Genomic DNA, 19,044 nt, shown 5'->3' with positions numbered 1-19,044 from the left:
CAGATGGATAAGCCGTTGTATGCACCCATCGGGTGGAAAAGAAAAGTTGTATTACAAATCGGGGACGTCAAAAGTTGCTCAACTTTTTATCCTGAACACGTATACAAGACATGGGATGTGTAGGCCCGACAGAAATGATTTTGCTCTGACACTGAGGATGACTATAACCCTGTTATTTACTTATGCTGTGCAAAAATCAAGGTCAGAATCTTAAAAATCGGTTTTTCTTCCACGCTCCGTACCTTGGTGTTCTCGATCTGCTCCAGCACGGGCTCCCGGCGGGCCTCGATCACCGTCCCCTTCTCCAGAGTGTGCTCCTTCTTCTCGGCCTGGTCCAGCCAGCGCAGCAGCATGTCCAGGTTCTCCTCCACGCTCTGCGTCTGGCTCAGGGCCTGCTGCAGCTTCTCCAGCAGGTCGTTGACCCCGGCCTCCAGGGCCTTGTAGCGGTCCACGATCACGCCTGCGGTCAAAATGAAAGGACAACAGGAAATGGGACTGGGCATAAATTGTCCCTCTGCACTGGCAGCAATCACAGAGGCCAGTTTGTTATTCCACAATCAATGACGGTCCTGAAAGAGACATTCCCTACGATTTGATATAAAATATAAGGCCCCCATTGTCACAACAACTAATTCATGTTGCGGACATCTAAATCATTAACTACTTCCTTATGGTGACGACATCCTGTTTGCGCAATTACTCAAAACAGTTTGGAAGGTGAAACTCAACAGGTAGGTTCATTTAATTCTTGAGAAATTCTGCAGCTCACGAGTAAATCAAGAATCACAGGAAGAGAGTTATCTTGACCAGGCTTTGCCATTTCCATTTGCTGGCCTTAAACTCATTTGAATTTCTTTGCTAAAAAACATTTCACAGAACTAATAATGATCACCATAGAAATGAAACTACGTATTTGTGCGTTCTATTTGCTGTCCCCCCAAAAAATTCCCATCATTAAATTCCAGTGTCTCAGCTTTTAAAAATGCTCCATTTTAGGAAAGAATCCAACCTGCCTAGTTTCCAGATACCAATGCTTTGGAATGCTAGAAACACTTTTACAAATAAAAACTGAGATCCTGAGACAATGGAACCTAGACCCACCTGTGGTTCTCTGCACGACTGGTCTGACTTCTGGTTGGACGTTGATGACGTCCTCGCCCTTGTCCTTCACGTTCTCGACATCGCTGGCATGAGCAATCACGTCCTCGTGGAATGTCTAAGTGCAGAAAAACAAGGGCATTGTGAAGGTCTCTGAAGCAGTTCCAGAACTTCTTCAACAGACTTCGTTGCTTATTTCAACTAACAAAATTGTGTAGCACAGAGATTTGTCCCAGTGTTGAGGCTGAATTCATGCTTGGATTTATGCCAGAAAAAAGAACTTGCGAGGTTGAAAATTCACAAAAATAAATATACTAAGCTCCTGATTTATAACTGATTTGTATACCCTGAAATTCTGAAGTGCCCTCAACATTACATGCAAAAAAAGAGGTTGACAACGTCCCTCCCTACCTTGACCTTCTCAATCTGCCTGATGATGACGTCTGCGGTCACGCCCACTGGCTCCCGCTGCAGTGTCTCCAGTGTCTTCTCCGCTCCACCCAGCCAGCCCGAGGTGGCGGCCACCCGCTCGGCATAGGCCCGGTGCTTCTCCAGCAGCTCCTGCAGGGTGCGTCCGTGCTTGAGCGAGCGCAGCTTCAGCTTCTCAAAGCGCCCGCTCAGGTCGCTCAGCTGGTTGCGGACCACATTGGTCTCGGGGCTCTCTTGGAAGGCACGGGTCACCTGGCGTGGCAGGGTGTTGTCGCGGAAGGTAGCGAGGTCCTGGCGATAGACCTGTAAGCGACGTGTTCAACACAGAAAGAAAGTCAGAATATTATGGAATCACACGCCATTTCCCAGTCGACCGTTATCTCTAAACCCTAATCTAATGGAAATACTTCAAACTTTGGTCAAACATTTCATTTCATGTGTTCCTGATGGCCAATTTTTTTTTCTGTTCAAAATTGGAGCGGCTTTTAAAGATCACTATGGCTCTCTCTAGCAGGTTTTTAAAACGGAAAGTGCTGTTGTACATTTTTTTGCAATGGTGAAATTTTCAGAGAGTTAATACTATTAATTGAAAAAGCAGGTAAGATTCATGAGTTCTGGTGTAACTACGGAAAACCTTTGCGTACCCTTGCTTGATGATGGAAGACTCGACCCAAACCAGTCCACATTCGAGTCCAGTTATTCCTGGACTCGCAACTTGGCTTGGACTCGAGTCCTTTTCAACTCAGCTCAATTTGGATTTAAAGACATGCACTTAATGTCATCACTGACCTCACTCTATCTGGGTTCCAACTCAAGGAAATCTTGACTCTAGAAACCCGTTTTTGGCCCCTTACCTTGGCAAAGTCCAGGAAGGTCTGGCCGGCCTTGTTCAGGAACTTCAAGTCTCCCTTCTGGTCGTTCATGTCGTCAGTGAACTGCGCGTGGTCCGATGACTGCTTCCGTAGTGTCTCCAGGTCCTGGCCGACGTTCTTCTCCACCGTGTCCATCTGCTGCTCGGCAGCCCGCAGCCAGTCAGCAAATTCGGCTGAGTCGGCCTCCAGCTTGTTGATGTCCTCGATGGCTGCATTCAGCTTCTTGATGCGGTCGTGGCTGGCGCTGTGCACATTCTCGTAGCGAGAGTTCAGCTGGCCTTGGCCGTCTCGCAGCCGGGTGCGGTCTGCGGCGGGGATGTTGTCGCCAAAGATGCTGAAGAGCTGCTCAATGTCCTCGATGCACTGAAGGATGGGCTGTTGGTGAGCCTGGATGTCATCGTGCAGTGGCTGGACAAAAGATCCATTCAAAAGCCATCATTAAACTAGTACGACATAAGACATTCAAAACATACTCAAAACAGATGCCTTGTTCTTCAGTTAACAAATTAGATATTTCAAGGCCTCAAAGTGAAGCTTATCTTGGGTTCACACAATCAGTCTGGTGTTCAAAAAGAAGTAAACATATCACAGCAATGAAAGTACTGACTTCAGGGAACATGACCAAGATGGCCGCCATCTTTGAGAGAGTCAGCACCATACCTTGTGCTGGCTATACTGCTTGGTGAGTGGCTGTGACTGCTCGCTGAGTGGCTGCTCTGCCCCCAGGGCCTGCTCGGCCTTGGTCAGCCAGTCCAACAGCTCCTGCAGCCTCAGACTCTTCTCCTTGATCTGACCCTCCAGGCGCATCTAGAAAAAAAAATTCAAACAGATTCAAAATCAGTTTTAATTATGATTTTTTCTTGCTCAAATCACATCATACAGTCTTCTCTCTTCATTCAGAAGTTAAAAAGTTGTTTTTCATTACTCATTGAAAACATACTGGTTTTAATCCTGTTGCTTCTACCACTGATTAAAACTCATAATTATATAAACCTGAACTCGTAATTTTGCAGCTCATGCTGCCTGGCCAGTCTATAATTACTCACACCTCAACTCTTACTCACCACTCTCCTACCAGCACCTCATTCTGAAATGTCTAAAAACTAATCTCACAGCAATAACCAAAGCATAACTAAGCTTATGTTACTGTTCAGATACTTCATGACTCATCCTGTTTTTTCAAGTCACCAATGATATAACTATTCAGTCCTGACCCATAACTCACACATAAGTCACCACTCAGTTACTCATGTCTCATAACTTGTAAATGACACTCAAGTGGTACTCAGTTATTTATGACTCACCCGGTACTCATACTCCTTCTGGAGTTGGTTCAGCCGGTCGATGGCCTCCTTCAGCCAGTCGTCCACCCGGTTGTAGTCAGTGTCATAGTTGGTGCGCAGGTCCTCGATGCGGCGCTCCATCTCTTCCCGCTGCTTGGGGGAGAGCCGCTCCCGGTTCTTGCGCAGGAACTGCTCCGAGCTGGTCACCACATCTGCAATCTGGGGCTGGCGGCTGCGGATGTCGCTATGCACACCCTGTGGAGCAATCAGAGTTGACTTACAAGTAATGCATTTAAATGTTCCCCACTTTTTTAAAGTAACTACTCTAACTGAAGCCTTAAGCAAGGTATGGTAAATGAAGTTTGAGTGCAAATTCCAATTTTAGCCTCTCCAATATTAAACTCAGAGAACAGCAAACACAGTCAATAAAAATAGTCCGCACCTGTCAGTAGTCAAGAGTGCAATATAAAATTTCCAGTCTACAGGATTACTTTTTCTTTTCGGATGTTAAAACAAAATTTATACATGCATAATTTCCTTCCATATTTTGAAGTTCTGCCAGAACCCAGGTAAGAATGTTACACCTCAATCAGCTATTAGCAGTAAGGCTGAGGGTTTGGCTTGTGACAAGGTGTAGAGAATATAACAAAAATATAGGTAAATTTTGATATTCAAAAATCAGAATATACATATAATGTCTCAAATTGAAGTCCGTCATCTAGCAGACAGTCCCCTAATATCAGATCAATTCCCTGATTATACCATCCTTACCCTGAAGACTTCGATCTCCTTGGTCAGCGGCTGGATCTCGTTGCTGATGGGTCGTGTCTTCTCCATCTTGGCCTCCGAGCTGGTCACCCAGTCCCGGGAGGTCTTGAGGGCGGCGTGCTGCTCCACCCATTGCTCCGACAGCGTCAGGTCATCCAGGGCAATCTGGATGCGGCGGAGGAGGTCATCGTAGCGACGGATGACCTCACTGACCTCACGCTGGATGGTGGTCTCACCTGAAGCACAAAGGTCATCCATAAAAGTCAAAACTTTACTCAAGCCGAGTTTAGCCATTGTTGCTGTCGAGTCAATCAAAACTCATTGCCTGAATCCATTCCAAGTCTGATCAAAAGGTTAAAAGAACGGTTATATGTAACAGGAAAGCTTTTGTCACAGTTCATTTGAATAGCTCGTGACTTGGCTCCAGACCGGACGGCTCATGATGGACTTACAAGGTTTTGTGATGGATTTCACTATAACACTGCCTTTGGCCAAAGTCTGTCATGAAACTGGCCTTCTGCTGTGAGGGGATCATGCGTAACTTGAGGTTTCACCCTGAGGTACTTCACAAAAACCAGTCAAACCTCATAAAAACCTTGAGGTCAACCTAAAGTTAGGGCTTGTTCAATTCTGCACTCTCCCCTTGAGTTGTTCAATCTTTTTTTTCTTTGAAGGATCTACGTACCCAGGAACTGGACCGGTTCTTCGGGCTTCCTGAGTGTCTTGTCCTTGGTGACTTCGGACAGCTCCGTGGAGCGGTAGTGGGGTGACGCCTGGACGGGTTGGGCGACCTCCTTGGTTAGTGTGTCCAGGGTGTTGCCCGTCTTGGTGTTCTCGTCAATCTTGGGCCTGTAGCCCACAATCTCCTTCTGGAGGGGCTGTTGGGCGAATTCAAGAAGGTAAGGGAGATGAACATAGAGATACGATTTGAAAGGTTGGCACAATTTAACACAGGGGATGGAATATTAATTAGCTAATACACTGAACTGAACTTGTAACAGTGCAGTTTTCAACCTTTAAAACCTTTGGGTTGAAGGAATTTATTTTTACTTCCTACTTGATATCAAAATGTTTGCACAGACTTAAAAAGAATAGAAGATGAGGTATAGTATTATTTCAAAGCCTTTTACACTGTGAACGGAAACGAGAAGGCACAACTCAAGACAAGGAATGCAAAAACATCTCCCTCTACACTTCCGGTCCAAAGCCCAACCATCCCTGTCCTGCTAAATATCGGATCATAGCCACCCACACTTTGGTGAGTCAATGATATTTGTGCTGACCTTGAGCTCCTTGAGTTGAACCTGGATGGTGTTGAGGTCCAGGGCTTCCGGCTGCACCTGGTCCAGCCGGCGCTCCGTGGTGTCCAGCCAGTAGGTCACGTCCTTACGCGTGGTGCCGTAGCGCTTGTTGGCGGCGGTCAGCTCCTCAAATTGCTTGTTCCTGGTGGGATGAAGTGAGGTCGACAAAGTTGGATGAAATGCACAGCAATTTGAATGACAATGCAACTTCAGTAATTCTGGCGAGTGACTTTGGAAGTTGTTCGATGGCTTGTGCTTCCAACAAATTTGCTTTCTGGGAGTAAAGGTCTTACACTTTTGTTCAAACTTCAAGAATTTTGGAGAATTAATTCAACCTTGAATATGAAGTTCTCACAAACTGTCTAGATATGGTTTCTGGGGGGAACGCTTACTTGAAACCAGAAAAATCAGGAAAAGGAGATAATTCCTGTTAAAACTCACACTCTAAAAAAAAACTGACAAGGATTTCAGTATAACTTCCACAAGGATTTCATAATACATTTAAATATTTTTAAACGACTCCAGATTTTATTTTGAGGATTAGACCCCTTCATAATCCATGTAGATGTCGTTATAATGTTTTATGATATCCTGGGTGCTTTTTCAATGTTTCCTCTCCCAAGACGATTCAAATTGGCTTCAATTCTTCTGCTTGGAAAGTCAGCACTAACAACTACATGCCTGAGACCAATCGGATAGCTGCGCTCGCTCATAAATACCCGTGAGTGGGACCAAGTCATGCCTACCTCTTGGCCAGGATGTCATCCAGTGCCTTCCAGTTGAAGTCCACATTGGTCAGGATGGCAGTGACGTGGGACGTGTCCTTGGCTTTGGGGTCCTCGATCAGTTCTTTCCCCATCTGCTTGATCTTCTTCAGTGCCGGGCGGTATTTGTCAGCTTGGCGGATCAGGTCCTGCAAATGAAAGAATTGCCATAAAATGTCAGCTTTATTTTCCTCACAGTCTGACGACCACATGTAACAGTGCTTCTGTAGAGCTTTAAGTATAAGTCTCTTTAAGCTTTTGCAGGCTATGATTTATGACACACTGTAGTTCAAATGGCGTCTGGGACAGGATGATTTTGAAAAAACTAGCCTTCTCTTACGAGAGCAAATTGGGATGTTCACTGACCATGTGATTTAGTAATGAGCCAAGACAGAGTTAAGCAATGATTGAAGCTAGAGGTTTATAAATGAAGTCACTTATCACTTCCTTGGGATAATCTGCAATCAGCCAATGCATGGATTTACGAGTCAACAGCAACTGATGCAATTTTCTGCAAGTACGGGGACATAGGTAGGGCAAACGTTCTCTACATACTGTTATTTTTAAGCACAATACTGCAGCAATCCAACCAAAGTCTGTTAACTTTAATGAACTCGGCACGAACATGATTGAGCTTTGGTACAACCAAGCAATGTCTTCTAGATCACAAGTTGTTGGAGATTACAGCGCAATGTTTGTGGAAAAGGACAACTTTTTCGTGTTTGTTTGTATCAGTCTTCTGCGAGAGTAGGGTTGGAGGCAGAGCTGTAGCTGGTAAGATCATGGTGAAATCACAGCTCACCTGCAGCCTGCTGCCGAACTCGGGCAGGTCCTGCTGCGTCAGCTCGTTGGATTCCAGCAGCTCCAGCGTGGGCAGCAGCCAGTCCTCCAGCTGCTCCACCTCACTCTCGAACTCTGACAGCTTGTAGGCCACGCCCTCCAGGTAGTCGCCGTGCTGCAGAGTGACGGTGTGGATGCGGCCGTAGCGCTCGTTTATGTCGTCCAGCTTGCCTTGCAGCTGCCGGGCCTCAGTTGGCTCACTGGTCTGGATCAGCTGCCGGGCACTGACATTGACTGTGTCCACGGCTGGCCGGTGGTTTTCGATGTCCGAGAAGTTGACCTACAGGATTGGCAGTGAAAAGGAAGGCCCACAGAATGGAAATTAAATGCGTGCACATGGACAGGTGATGACCATGATGAGCCTTCAGTAAGTGATAGCATTTTGCATTCATTTCTTAATTTCTGGAAGAAAATACCAACTCTAGAAAGACAGAAAACAAATCTTGGACCTCTGGAATATGGTGCATAATGCCGTCCCTACTACGCAATCCAGTATTCTTACTTAATAACCCAAGCCAACAGTGGGTAAAGACAGACCTTAATCAAGATGATATGTAAAGGGAAGAATTCAGAATTGAACAAGACTTAAGTCAAGGTTTACATCAAGTTTTTTAGGTAGTTAACCTCAAGGTTTGATGAGGGTTCTCAAGTTCACTCTTCAGGTTTCATGGGGTTTACCTTAAGGTTTGACAAGGTTTTCCAAGAGATGTTATGTTTACCTCAAGGTTTTATGAGGTTTTCAAGGAGAGTTTATGAGGTTTACTTCAAGATTTTATGAGCTTTACATCCAGGTTTACATGAGATAAGCATTGAACATCGCCAACCTGTCATAAGCACGAACAAACGAGGTTCACCAGGGTTTTGCAGGGTTCCTCAAGATAAAACCTGGAATAACCTCTGGTTCGATTTTACATTCTACCCTACGTAAGTTACCTTCTGGCCCTGCATGTTCTCCAGTAGCGGCTCCCTCTTGACGGCGATCAGCGTGCCCTTCTCCATCTTGTGGGTGTTGCGCTCGGCCTCGTCCAGCCAGCGCAGCAGGATGTCCAGCTGCTCCTTGACATCCATGCACTGGGCCAGGGCCCGCTGCAGGGCAGCCAGCCGCTCGGCAATCTGGGCCTGCAGGGCCTCGTAGCGGCTGACAATGTCGTCTGCCGAGAAAATATGGATGAAGCTGGATAAAATGGATCCTTCAAGCTTCCCACCGACACGTTTCAAAACATCGGTCAAAGTACTCTTTGTATAGTACAGCGCTACTAAATACATTTTTTTTACAAACTGCTCAGGATTAAAGCTGAAGCAGTAAAGATTTCCATTTGGTTACTGCGAGCTGCGACCCCCGAAAATGACAGTGGTCAAACCTCTTGACAGCCGTGACGAGTGTGATCCACCTTCCACAGCAAAAAATGCAGAATGTTTCTTTCACTGATTGACATGAAAGTACTGTTTCTGCTTTCGACTCAAGCTACAGTGTGCATTCCTTTCCAACATAAACATAAACATGTTCCTTTTCAACATGAGAACTTTTACACTTGAGAACTTTTACAAGCACACATCAAGAGATTGGCACGATTCGAATTCAGAATAACAAAGCACTGCAACAGCCAGGGAAACAGACAAAAGTGAGCTTAACAGCCAGCAACTCACCTGTGTTTCTGGTGATGTCTGGCCGTAGCTCTTTCTGTACTTCAATCACTTCACTGCCTGACTCTTTCACATTCTCCACGTCCTTGTGATGGAACATCACGTCATCGCGAAGTGCCTACAACGCAATTTATAGTTAAGGTCAGGATACTTCTTGAACAGAAAAGAAACCCACACTAATTTTCATCTGTTATTTAAATCTACTGCAGTTTCCAGAGGCCCCAACACTTTTTACTCTAAAAATGAGCTATCCAACAGAAAAAAGGAAGTTAATTTGCAAATTCAATAAGCTGTTAAAACAAGCTCAGCAGAGAACCACTCAAATGTAATATTCATCACATGGAAGTTTAACGGGTAACCTGGTTTTACAGTTAGCCTTTTTCAATGCTTAGCAAAGTTATAGTACTCATACTCGAATACTCTTTCGGTACTCGCACTCACACTCATGCATGTGTATTCATACTCGCGCTGGCATGAAAAAAATGGTACTCATAGTCATGGAAATGTACTTTATTAAAGCACCAGTACTTAGTACAATTCTTTTCTTGGCAGCTCTGCAATTTTACTTGGACTCTCACTCAGTGATTTGTAGCTTTGACTGCCTACCTCTACTTTGTCGATCTGCTTCTGCACGCTGGCAGGGTCAGCCCCGATGGGCTCCTTGACCAAGTTGGCCACCGTCTTCTCGGCACCTGGCAGCCAGTCCAGCATGATGTTGCTTGCCTGTTGGTAGGCCTGGTGACGCTGCACCAGGTCCTGCAGGAACTCTGTGTGGCGGGCTGAGAGGCGCTTCAGCTCGTTGAAGCGGTCGCTGCTGTCCCGCAGCTTGCCATTGATGGTCTGGGACTCTGGGTTCTCTGTGAAGGAGCGGACAAACTCGCGCGGCAGCACGGTGGCCCGAAACTCTGACAGGTCCTGGCGGTACACCTACGGTTTGGAAAAGAGGAGTCAAGAAGGGTTGGCTTTTTAGTGACATATACCACGCTTTTTGGCAGCCATAAAAAAAGGACTATTACAAAAATTTGTATTAAATTTCAACAGCAAGCAAAAGGGTTAAATACAACCCTCAAGATGCCAGGATTTTTACCCAAGGTTTCTACAGCTAGATTGCCAAATTCTCGCTTAAAATTGTAACTTGTGTATCCAAAACCAAAAGGCTCCATCCTTAATAAAATAGGGGTAAATGGTTCAATTTGCATCAAGAGCATAAAACTGACAAGATTAAGGATTCAAAAAGGTAGGCAGTCTGAACTTTCAATCCTAATAAAACCTTCTGTCAAAGACTCTGCTAAGATCGAACTGGCAATACAAAATTCAAGCCCTCTAACTTTTCAGATTTTCTTTCCACGTCACTGTAGTCGCAACAAAAGCTGTGGCAATTATTTGGATTCTACATTCCTGAACTTGAGAATCTCCAGGTGCTCACCTTGGCGGCATCCAGGAACTTGAGTCCTGTCACGTTCATGAAGCGCAGGTCGGCGGCCTTTCCCAGCACCTCCTCATTGAAGGCTCGCTGCTGGCCGCTCTGCTGCCTCAGCGTACTCAGGTCCCGGCCCACGCTCTTCAGCGCTGCCTGCTGCGTCTGCTCAGCCTTGGCCAGCCAGGGGTCAAATTCGGTCTGGTCATCGCTGAACTTGACCAGCTCGTCCACAGCCGTGGTCAGCTAAAAAAAAAAGAAAAAAAGAAGAGGAGTTGAGGATTGGATACTAGTTAATAATTTGTTCAGAACCAATGCATGGTTTTGAAAACAAATGACTGAATTCTGAAACCTTCAAAAAAGCATAAACGGCAAAAGCGTGGTTTTGAAGGAGTGACATTACAGTAAAATAAGTTACACCATGATGAAGTAAAATCTTACGGATGGTTTTCAGTGGAAACCATGTACTCTCAATAATTTCCAGTTTTCCCCAGTTTCTTTGCCAGTTCTGTTTTGGTTACTTCGGTTGATGATAAACCTTTCAGTTGGTCTTCAACACTGTAAGGTTCAAGCTCAACACTGCCCCACTGCCTGAGCTTACTTCGTGATTATTTTGGAACCTTTTGAGGCAGCTTTTAATCTTTTGTCAAACTAAGTTCTTCTCCAAGCAGGAGGGGCTGTCACAATTTCAAAAAAACCACGAGTTTGACTTCTCGTAATCTGATTGATGTAGAACACCTGGTAAAGTCTCCATCACATCATTATTGGGCTTCAAAGTTGATACTATCTAGAGAAACTACAAGGTCACGACAGAACCACTGAGATGGACCCCAACCTTGGTCTGTCGGTTGGTGGACTGGAAGTTGACCACGCCGTAGCGGGACTTGAGCTCTGTCTGTAGGGTGCGGAGCCGGGTCTGGTTGGGCTGGTCCACCTTGTTGCCGTACTGCTTCAGGAAGCTCTCCACGTCCTGCACCACCTCCAGGATGGGCTGCTGGTGATCCAGGATGTCCTGGTTCAGGGCCTGGAGAAGAAAAGGAGGAAGCATGATGTGATGTCTACCCAGGTAAGACTTTGCATCAGCTGAATTTCATTTCCGGGGAACTCTACGTTGGTGGTGCACGGGAAGATGGGATACTCGACCCGCTTGTTATAGTTACTGCACTGACTGGGAATTTCAAGTGCAGATTAAATATCTAGGACGGGCAGTTGAAGATCTGTCTCCCAGCAGGAAAACTATAAAGGTGAGAGTTGAAGCTTAAAGAACCTTTAAGAACCTTTTTGAAGAAGTAACTTTAAACATTGTCTATTCAACCAAAGGATTTTTAAGTCATCGACTCACACATATAGATTTTCAATGGAATAGAGAAAGGACCAAGGACGAATGTGCCAGGCATTAAAAGAAGAGCTTTATCAAATTAAGGTGTATCTTAAGTTCAGGAATTGATCAATGACAGCATAAATTCAAGGAGATGAATAAAAACTCCGCTGGAATGAAGGCCGTTTGAGTAACCCTTCACTATGTACAGTTACGGTGCATCGGACTATTTCATGGATGGAAATATGCCCCATTTCACGGTGTCAACATGCAGAACAAAGGTTTCTTCACAAAGCAAACACATGTATACCACCCACTGCGGGCGTCGGGAAATATTCATGCCACAGATGTGGGGCCTCTGCCATGCAAACATTCAATCAATGCCACCGACACAAACGACAAGTAACTTTGACCGGTGTATGGGTGTGACTGTCAGACAAGACGACGACCATAAATGTGAATACCTGAGATGGGAGAGGGCGCCACTCCACCGTTTATGGCAAAATGAGAGAGACCCACCAGGGGCTCTCATCAATACTCCAGGTGATCTTTCCTTTGACATATAACCGCCAAAACATTTTCAACGGAGTTGGGTTTCTACCTTTCCTCCCAGGTATTCAGTTCTTCCAACTGAATGAAATCAAAACCGAAATATTTACCTCAGCCAAAGCAATGAAAAATTGCAAAACCGTACCAACAAGTCTTACTTATATTAGCTGAATACAATAGTGCACAATTAAACACAGGTAACAATTCAAAGACAGCAGCTTCTTTGGCGCTGAACCATTTTAACAAAACAACAGAATCATTTGCATTTGTCATGCAATGAACACAGAGGTGATGGAATAACACAACCACAGATATCTTACAAGAAGTTCTTGGTGTGCAGTCCTCAGTGGCTACGTGATAAAAAAAGTGGTTTTCAGTAATTTGAAAATGTGAACGTTTTCATCAAGAAAACAATGTCGGTCTTTCTTTATGGACTTCAAAATCTGAAGATCTGAAGAATTCAACTAAGAAATGACTGTATTTAATTTGAATTACAGATGTCTCGGGGGGGGGGGAATGAAGAAGGAAGGGCACTGCTAATTACAAGGAACCGTTTGCGGCAATTTTGTTGATGTTATTATTAAAAGAACCTAATTTAAGTTTTTATCAAAATATTCAATGAGGTAAAAAATAATTGGTTCTGGTTACCTCATAACCTCTTCTAATGGAGACGGGGACCCATACAGCCAATGCTGAGTTGAATAACAAATGTGCCTTTAAATAATAGTCTGGTTAAGGGTCTTATTCCCTGCAGCCAAAAACTGGGCAAATCTGCTGGGAATACAATTTGCCAGGTTTGAAATTTTGATCAGACTACTCAAAGCTAACCTCTTAAATATGTATATGGGATGGAAGACTGGTGCCCGGCCTGTAGCTGCCTGAGGAATCTAAGAAGTGAAGGCCAATTTTCCACAAGTACATACCGTGTGTTCAGTCTGTTGTTTGGTCAGTGGTCTGACGGTCTCTTCTTGGGGTTGTTCGGAGCCAAGACGCCTCTCCGCTTCAGCCACCCAGTCCAGGAGTGCCTGCAGAGCTTTCAGCAGCTCGCGGATGCGTTCCTCCAGGGTCATCTGAAGACCAAAGAGTTCAAAATTTGAGATGCTTCCTTATTACAAAATACATAGTCAAAAAAGACCAATCCTTGGGCGATTTCCCTGCTTGCCAAAGATGTTGCTAAATATCTCAATTTCCTAAACATCTGGCCTGTGCTTAAGTGTAAGTGAAGACTTTTCACCAGTTAACTATATTCCACTCAGAACTTTAATTAAAAACTTCTGGACTGAGAACCTCCCAAACACTTCCATCCTCTGTTCCAAAAAGTGTCCACTCAGAAACTCCGGCTAAGCCAGTTTACCAAGTCTGAAAGACTGTCAGCTCAGAATGAAAAAAGAAACCCCAGATCATAAACCCTGATCCCCTTAAGCACAAGAATGGACTCATTTTAGACACAAAACTGTAAAAAACAGATATAAAATTGTAATACGTGTACACATGGGCACATAAATTTCTTCATAATTTCACAATTTTTTTCTCTTTTTTTAAATCTTTTGGTTCCCTTGTCAAATTCCTGTGTACAGGTGAGCCCTGCTTTTTTTAAAAGAGAGAATCCATAAAAACAAAAATGGAAAAACATTTCTCTCACAAAAATTCCCCCCCCCCCAAGAACTTACGTTTTCATCTCTCTCCTTCTTGAGTCGGGCCAGCAGGTCCTCGGCCTGGCGCAGCCAGTCCAGTGAGTGGCCCTGCAGGCGCTCGTAGGTGGTGCGCAGCTCCCTCACGATGCCGGTTAGTTCGTCCTGCAGCTCGGGGGTCAGCTTGTCCTTGGTGCTGCGCAGGAACTGCTCAGCATGGACAGTCACGTCCGACACTGGTCCCTGAGTTTGCCAAAATACCAACAAAATCCTTAAGTTGTTTGGTAGCCAAGTTTTTTTTTAAAACAATCGCCTGCAATTCGACTTAAAAAATGCAATGTTTATTGACAAAAAATCTGAGAGATGTACTTATATTTCTCCACCAAGCTTCTTAACAGGGCCAAATTTCAATATGTGGTTTGGCCTTGGTCGTTGGTCCGGCAGCTGACCATCCATTCTTCATTGAGTAAGAAATATACCACATAAACACTATCAAATCTCAAAGCTTCATAAATAAAGTCCACTTATTCTCTGTAGTGAACACCCCTCTTTCAATTCAAGATGGCCGACTGGTAAATTCCCACTCACTTTCTTGGAGGCGATGTCCTGCACGATGACCCGGAACTCCCGGATCTCCTCCTCCAGCGGCTCGATCTCCCGGCTGGTGGGCTTGAGCCGGTTCAGCTTGGTCTCCGTCTCATTGGCCCACTCCTGCAGGCCGAAGACCCCGCCGCAGCGCTCCATGAACTGCAGCATCAGCTCCAGGTCCTCCAGCCGCTCCGAGATCAGCCACAGCAGGTGGTCATAGCGGTTGTTGGTGTCCGCCACCATGTGGTCTGCCTCCGTGTCACCTGAAAAGGATGGGCCAATCGTTTGGTCAGATCAAACAGTGCAAACTCTCTGCTTGAGAAATACATTCTTGGAGGGTGTAGGTTATCCACTGTATGAATTTTAAAATACAAGCTTCCTTTAAAAAGCTTTTCAAAGATATAAAGATAAAGCATTGCTGAACTGCGGTTAGTATTCACTTGCTTTGGTTGGCAGCTTTTGAAGACATGACATTTGTAAGATGTAAGCTAATGTGAAAATTATTCTTTGGTTTAATATTCACCGGAGAAGCAAAGTCCCCATAAAAGTACATAAAAAAGGGATTGCTAAATAGTCTTCTGACGAAAATGCCTGCCTGAGATAAATCCTGGACATTTAATTCCAACGTCAGTTCCTGCAGTCAGGCACGGACCATCAAACCAGGGTAAATAGAAATGGAAGAACAGTTATATGCCGCCATGATTGCGATGTAAATTACAGTAAAGTATCTTGCTCAGAAACAGAAGGTAACAATTGCCCAAAGCAGAATCAAAGACAGGGCTTTAGGTATGTTTTAATGACTTACGATCCTCAATGAATTTAGGTTCCTCAAAGACCCTGCGGTCGATGGGCTTGGTCAGGTCCAGCTCCGTGGAGCGGTAGTGAGGTCGCGTGGCGATGTTGATCTCTGTCTCGTAGATCATCTTGTCGTAGATGGCGCCCAGTCGGGCGTTCTCAGTCACCCTGGGCTTGTAGTCCTTGACTTCCTTCTGGAACGGCTGCAGTCCACAAAAAGTTGAACAATGTTTTTGGAATGGATGGTACTGCTCTATTTCTTCCCTTAATTTGGATAATTTGGCCCAGCCACAATTTTGATTCTAGAGCCATCAACGGGGTTGTAGTCGAGTCTAGTCACAAGATCAGTCAAAGAAACAGGATGACAAATAATGAGGCAATGTTTTTGTCCCAGTTCATTTGAGTAGTTTGCAACTTGACCCAGGACTAAATGATTTCTGATGGTCTTGCAGGGGCTTATAACGGATTTGACTACGGCCTTTGCCCTCAGAGGCAAGCTTTCCCGCCCTGCGAAAACTACAACGTTTGGAATGCTGAAATATTCCATTCTACAGGGGGAGACATCTGTTTCAGTGAACTGATAAGCACAGAAACTGTGGCTCTCATCCGTTTTGCGACAGAATCCTTCTGAAGGAGACTGGTCCGATTTTCATATTAAATTACCATGGCAAAATTGCCGATTCTCATGGGGTGAAATCAGTACATGTGACAGCCATGTTCAGCTACACTGTGGGCGGGGCTTACCTTGACCTCTGCGATCTGCGACTGGAGCTGCTTGCTGTCCCTAGCCACGGCAGCCATCTGGCCGATACGGCGTTCCTGGCTGCCGATCCAATTGTTCACGTCCTTCATGTAGGTGAAGAACGTCTTCTGGGCGGCTGTGCGCTCCTCGTGGTGTTTGGTTCTAAAATAGTGGGGAAAAATATCAAGTATCTTATCACTTCTGTAATTTTTGGCCAGTAACATTTGCAACTAGTAAGAACTATTTGAGTAGTAAAAAAGTTGCATTTTCACAAAATGATCGTTGTTTCACAATGTGTAACTTCTGACTGACAGCATCACTCAGAAAGATGACATAATCAAGTTCTGGAAGGAACTTATTTTCAACAACTGTGACACACACAAGTTGCATGACCGACTAAAACTGCCAAAAAACAAAGAACAAGGAGGTTTGCAGATTCTGCAAAACAGCGTGCAACTCGATTCATCCTTAAAGCACTGAATGCCTCCGATAAAACATTTGGCTGAGAGATGTAATTACTCAGCTCTGTCTTTCTACATGTGGAGGAAGGCTGAAGAGAATGGACGTCACAAGACTACCAGCCAAGTCTCCTACTGGAACAACTTGACAGAGGGAATCAGATGAGCAGCAGTCTACCGGTCAGAAGTCCCTCTAGCTTTTCTTGGCTCACCTCTTGGCCAAGGCCGTGTCCAGGCAGTCCCAGTTCAGCTCGATGTTGGTCATCATGGTCTTGATCTCCGAGACGTCGGTGGCCTTAGGGTGCTTCATCAGCTCCTCTGCCACCTCGTGGATCTTCTTGTACAGTGGACGACGGTCATCCATCTGCATCTTGTAGGTCTGCAATGGCAACAAGTTTAAAAAGACAGAAATGGTCTTGAGTAATAAATCTACAAGGATGTTTCTCAGCCCCATCCCTAATACTGGGATATCAGTAACACATGGTTTGGGAATGGGATGCGACGTCAACTGCTGGTCAATCCCAAACTAGCACCGATGCCCACTTTACGCTCCTGGGGGTAACTTTTCCGGCCCAGCATGTGGCCAGCAGCTGAGATTCAAAACCCCAACCCACTGATCACAAGTCACAAATATCTACCAAATAACTACCAGCCCACTCCTTGCCCCTTTACGAATGAAACAGTCGCGGAGATAAATTGTCTAGCTGACAGCATCGCTGGCCTGAGCAGTGGGGCCTCACCTTGAGCTGGTCTCCCACGACGGGCAGGTCCTGCTCCATGAACTGTTTGCTCTCCACGTGCTCCAGGACAGGGAGCAGCCAGTCCTCCAGCTCGTCCACCAGCTTGTCAAAGTCGCTCAGCCGGTCCTTCAGGCTGACCATCTGCCGGCCGTGCTGCTCTGACGTGTCTTTCACCTGAAAAAAAAAACAAGAGACAAACAAAGATTACATACGAGAAAATAACGTTAATGCCACAAAAGGTCCACCTGTTGTGAATGTGGACAATCCATTCTACTGAAGGAAAAAATTTCTCAGTTTGAACCCAAAGCCACTGGCCTGACGATTTATTTGTTGGGCAACGCTGATCGAACTACAGTCAACTAGAACTTCTCTACTGGCATGTAAGCCCTTCCACAGTTTCTGAGGAGGCTCTGTCTCAGTGCCTACCTGCTTGTAGCGGGAGTGGAGGTTGTCCAGCTTGGTCTGGATGATCTGGGCCTCCATGGGGTCGCACTGCTGGACAAAGCTGGTGGCCTGGTTCACGCACTCCTCGATGACGTTCCGTTTGGCCGTGATGTCCTCGGTGATTAGCTGGCAAAAGCGAGAGACAACAACCATGAATATACAAGTTTGACTACAGTCATGCAGATTTTCTTTTGCAGCCACCATGGCTAACTGGCGTAATCAGTGTTTACTACCAACTGTCAACAAAAAATGAATAATTTATGCTTTTGTTCAGCAAGGGTTGATTTATCTCTGCTGATCTCACAGCCTGCACAAGTGAAGGACGTTTTTGAAGAAATTCAAAGAAAATTCAAAGTTTTAAACAAAGCTTTCTTTACTCTAACAGTCCTCAATCCTCCAATTTGAGCATACATCCCAGGGGTTAGGTTTAATGTTCATAAATCTTCTTTCCGAGTGGTTAACCCATACTTATCTATGGGTTTTTATCCATAGTGGTAAACCCAACAACCAAGATCAACTTCGACAGGGCCCCTTTCGTCCTGTTTCCAAAATGCGAGTGAAGTCTGCTTATAACAGCTACTTGACTTGGTTGGGAGGACAACTTGGTCCAGGATGGACTGTTTCCACGGGAGGCTTTTTGATTAATAAACAACATCCTATGACAAAACTCTTCTTGATCCTGCCTGATCAGCTCAAGTTAAACCTCCTCCATCTGGATCCACTCACATCGCCATGTTGCATCTGCTGCTTCATGGGATCCTTCTTGACTACCACCACCGTGCCCTTGTCCATCTTGTGCACGTCCTTCTCCGTCCCATCCAGCCAGCTCATCAGGTCGTTCAGGTTGTCGTGCATGGACTGGGACTGGGCCAGCGCCTCCTGCAGGAGCCGAGACCGGTTGTTCAGCTGGCCGTCCAGGGAGTCGTACTTGTCTGTGATGTCCTCTGGAGATGAATCATACGAAAGCAATATCCTCCGAATGAAAGCCTATGGACTGAATTCAGCATCTAACCACTGTGTGGTTTACGTACTTGGGGCAGAGGAAGGAATGCTCTGTACATGTACAAAATATGACATCAATTTTAAACTGAATGTGCACAAAACCTAGGATCTACAGTGAGAGTAGCACACTTCAGCATGGTTTTAAAATGGTGGCAGTACCACATGTCTGTCATGTACAACATGTGGAATACCCTGGGACCACAATCACTTGCGTAAAGTAAGCTTGGCAATAAGAAGCAAGAATTCAAATTTGGTACAAGACTGAAGAATTGTTAAAGTATCGTATTCAAAATGTACAACAAACACTTTAATGACAATCAAGTACGACTGAAACTAGAGGTACAAAGAATGTGTTAGTTGT

The 19,044-nt window shown here is 45.2% G+C and overlaps 1 protein-coding gene across 17 annotated transcripts in view; it reads right to left on the bottom strand.

Annotated features, from left to right (window-relative positions):
• The window catches only part of LOC110985497 (uncharacterized), a 277,011-nt gene that overhangs the window by 131,525 nt on the left and 126,442 nt on the right, over window positions 1-19,044 (bottom strand). For all 17 annotated transcript variants that reach the window (XM_087148960.1, XM_087148955.1, XM_087148956.1 and 14 more), the window contains 25 exons: window positions 18,408-18,625; window positions 17,664-17,807; window positions 17,238-17,411; window positions 16,710-16,876; window positions 16,042-16,201; window positions 15,308-15,500; window positions 14,503-14,765; window positions 13,954-14,157; window positions 13,207-13,353; window positions 11,252-11,440; window positions 10,426-10,662; window positions 9,606-9,926; window positions 9,003-9,117; window positions 8,289-8,506; window positions 7,318-7,635; window positions 6,498-6,664; window positions 5,734-5,893; window positions 5,136-5,328; window positions 4,454-4,686; window positions 3,704-3,937; window positions 3,060-3,206; window positions 2,382-2,807; window positions 1,510-1,830; window positions 1,102-1,216; window positions 243-460 (listed from right to left, as the gene is read on the bottom strand). In XM_087148960.1, the coding sequence (XP_087005086.1) occupies window positions 243-460; window positions 1,102-1,216; window positions 1,510-1,830; window positions 2,382-2,807; window positions 3,060-3,206; window positions 3,704-3,937; window positions 4,454-4,686; window positions 5,136-5,328; window positions 5,734-5,893; window positions 6,498-6,664; window positions 7,318-7,635; window positions 8,289-8,506; window positions 9,003-9,117; window positions 9,606-9,926; window positions 10,426-10,662; window positions 11,252-11,440; window positions 13,207-13,353; window positions 13,954-14,157; window positions 14,503-14,765; window positions 15,308-15,500; window positions 16,042-16,201; window positions 16,710-16,876; window positions 17,238-17,411; window positions 17,664-17,807; window positions 18,408-18,625 (5,282 nt within the window). The remainder of the gene's footprint in view (window positions 1-242; window positions 461-1,101; window positions 1,217-1,509; window positions 1,831-2,381; window positions 2,808-3,059; window positions 3,207-3,703; window positions 3,938-4,453; window positions 4,687-5,135; window positions 5,329-5,733; window positions 5,894-6,497; window positions 6,665-7,317; window positions 7,636-8,288; window positions 8,507-9,002; window positions 9,118-9,605; window positions 9,927-10,425; window positions 10,663-11,251; window positions 11,441-13,206; window positions 13,354-13,953; window positions 14,158-14,502; window positions 14,766-15,307; window positions 15,501-16,041; window positions 16,202-16,709; window positions 16,877-17,237; window positions 17,412-17,663; window positions 17,808-18,407; window positions 18,626-19,044) is intronic.

Source organism: Acanthaster planci, linkage group LG18 (genome assembly GCF_054643075.1).
Source record: "Acanthaster planci isolate LZ-2023a linkage group LG18, COTS_SCS, whole genome shotgun sequence".
NCBI classification, from domain to species: domain Eukaryota; kingdom Metazoa; phylum Echinodermata; class Asteroidea; order Valvatida; family Acanthasteridae; genus Acanthaster; species Acanthaster planci.
Note: the sequence above shows the minus strand (reverse complement) of the source record. Positions and strands in the feature narration are given on the sequence as shown.